Below are 1688 nucleotides of genomic sequence, written 5' to 3' on the forward strand. Positions count from 1 at the left end.
CCCCCCCCCCATTGCGTCCAGGCCTGCCATCTTCATTCATTTTAAGCGCATTTATATCATGAGGGGCACATTTTATCAGCCGCATTCTCTGCAAACAAAGTCTGTGCACGCCTACGCATGTAGATCTTGTTGACCAGAATAATTATAAAAAAAAATGTGGACAAGTGGGTACCGCTTTGCTATACAGTAGTTATTGAGCATGTCAGTGTAATGGATGTATTATATTTGAATTCGATGATAATTCATTGCATACGAAAACAATTTAAAATATTTTACATGTTTATTAGTCACATTATAGCCTTAAAATAAATTGTGCTTATACTACATATTATATTATTCTGTATTTTCTTCATTAATTAGTGCAGTATTCATTTTTTATGCTACATAGACTATGGTATCACATACATTTAAATTATTATACTTTATTAATGTCTTAAGCATTTAAGGTAAACTTAATTATGTATATCTTTTCTCATAAAATTACTTAGACCGTAAATTAACTTTTTAATTTATAATAGTAATTGCAGTCATGTTGTTTTGATATCCTGTGTAAAATATATTTTGATATGAATTATTAATGAATTTATTATGAATTCTAATACAATTATTAAACCTTAGCTAATAAATCCATTTCAGTAAGTAACAGTTACTCAATAATTTTCCCAGCAACATATTTTTTTTACTTTTTTCTCTTCCAGTAGTAGATATCTCCATATAGCGGATATTATTCAATACTTGCCTATAAGTGTTAGATAATTATATTATAAAAATTATTTTCTCCCTATAAATATTTTTGGTTTCTTTATAAAAGTTCTAGTAGATGGTTTACAATTTATATGCATTTTTTCTAGAATAAAAAAAAAAATGGACCCATCATTAATATTGGAAAAAATCAACGCTATCTTGACACAACACAAGGAAAATGATGAAGGGATGAGAATGGTCAATTTCAGAAAAAATCTGAAAAATATTAACATTAAAATAGCGAAAGTTAACTCAAAAACAACTAAAGAAAAATTAATAGAAGATAAACAAAAAATATTAAATAATTATAAAACTTGTGAAAAAAGTATACAAAGAGGACTCAGTGATTTATATGAACAATTAGATAATATATAACATATATATAATTGATATATTATAGATAATATTTTTTTTAGTTTTTTCTATTTTTTTTTTCAGTTTTTCTATTTTTATAGTTAATATTTTTTCTATCTTTTTCAAAAATAAAATTGTGTATTAATAAATTAGTTTGTTATTTATTTATTATTTTATCTTATAACTACATTCGGGCGTTTGTCATCCCGCCTGCGGCGGAAAGACTGTGTGGGCAGCGGTGCATCTTTGTCGTTTCGCCTCGGGCGAAAAGACCGCATCGGCGATGCTGAGTTTTTTGATCCGGCCTGCGGCGGGAACGCGGTACCGTCGGGTATTGTGTTATGTCGTGTTGGCAGCACTGGTTAAGCGGTAATTTTTGAACTTGGAAGAGTGTCTAGTCGTAAGTCATGCGATTCAAGTCGATCGTACGACACAACCAGCCAGGTAGGCAATCCCAGGATCGCAGACGACGCCCCGGGCGTGTATGTCCGGTTCTCGTATGTGTGTCAAATCGGAAATTCGGATTCTGAGTTTGAGTGTCTAGCTATCAGTCATCTCGGGTGAAAGTCGATTCCCGAACGGACAATCCG

At 31.5% G+C, this 1688-nt stretch overlaps 1 protein-coding gene across 1 annotated transcript in view; it reads left to right on the forward strand.

The window, feature by feature from the left end:
- LOC100568528 overlaps positions 1-1125 on the forward strand; it is a 9020-nt gene extending 7895 nt beyond the window's left edge. Inside the window, exon 10 of the mRNA XM_003244128.4 lies at positions 852-1125. Within this exon, the coding sequence (XP_003244176.2) occupies positions 852-926 (75 nt within the window). The 3' untranslated portion in view covers positions 927-1125. The remainder of the gene's footprint in view (positions 1-851) is intronic.
- The last annotated feature ends 563 nt before the right edge of the window (positions 1126-1688 follow it).

The sequence above is a fragment of the Acyrthosiphon pisum genome, chromosome X (genome assembly GCF_005508785.2).
Source record: "Acyrthosiphon pisum isolate AL4f chromosome X, pea_aphid_22Mar2018_4r6ur, whole genome shotgun sequence".
NCBI classification, from domain to species: Eukaryota; Metazoa; Arthropoda; class Insecta; order Hemiptera; family Aphididae; genus Acyrthosiphon; species Acyrthosiphon pisum.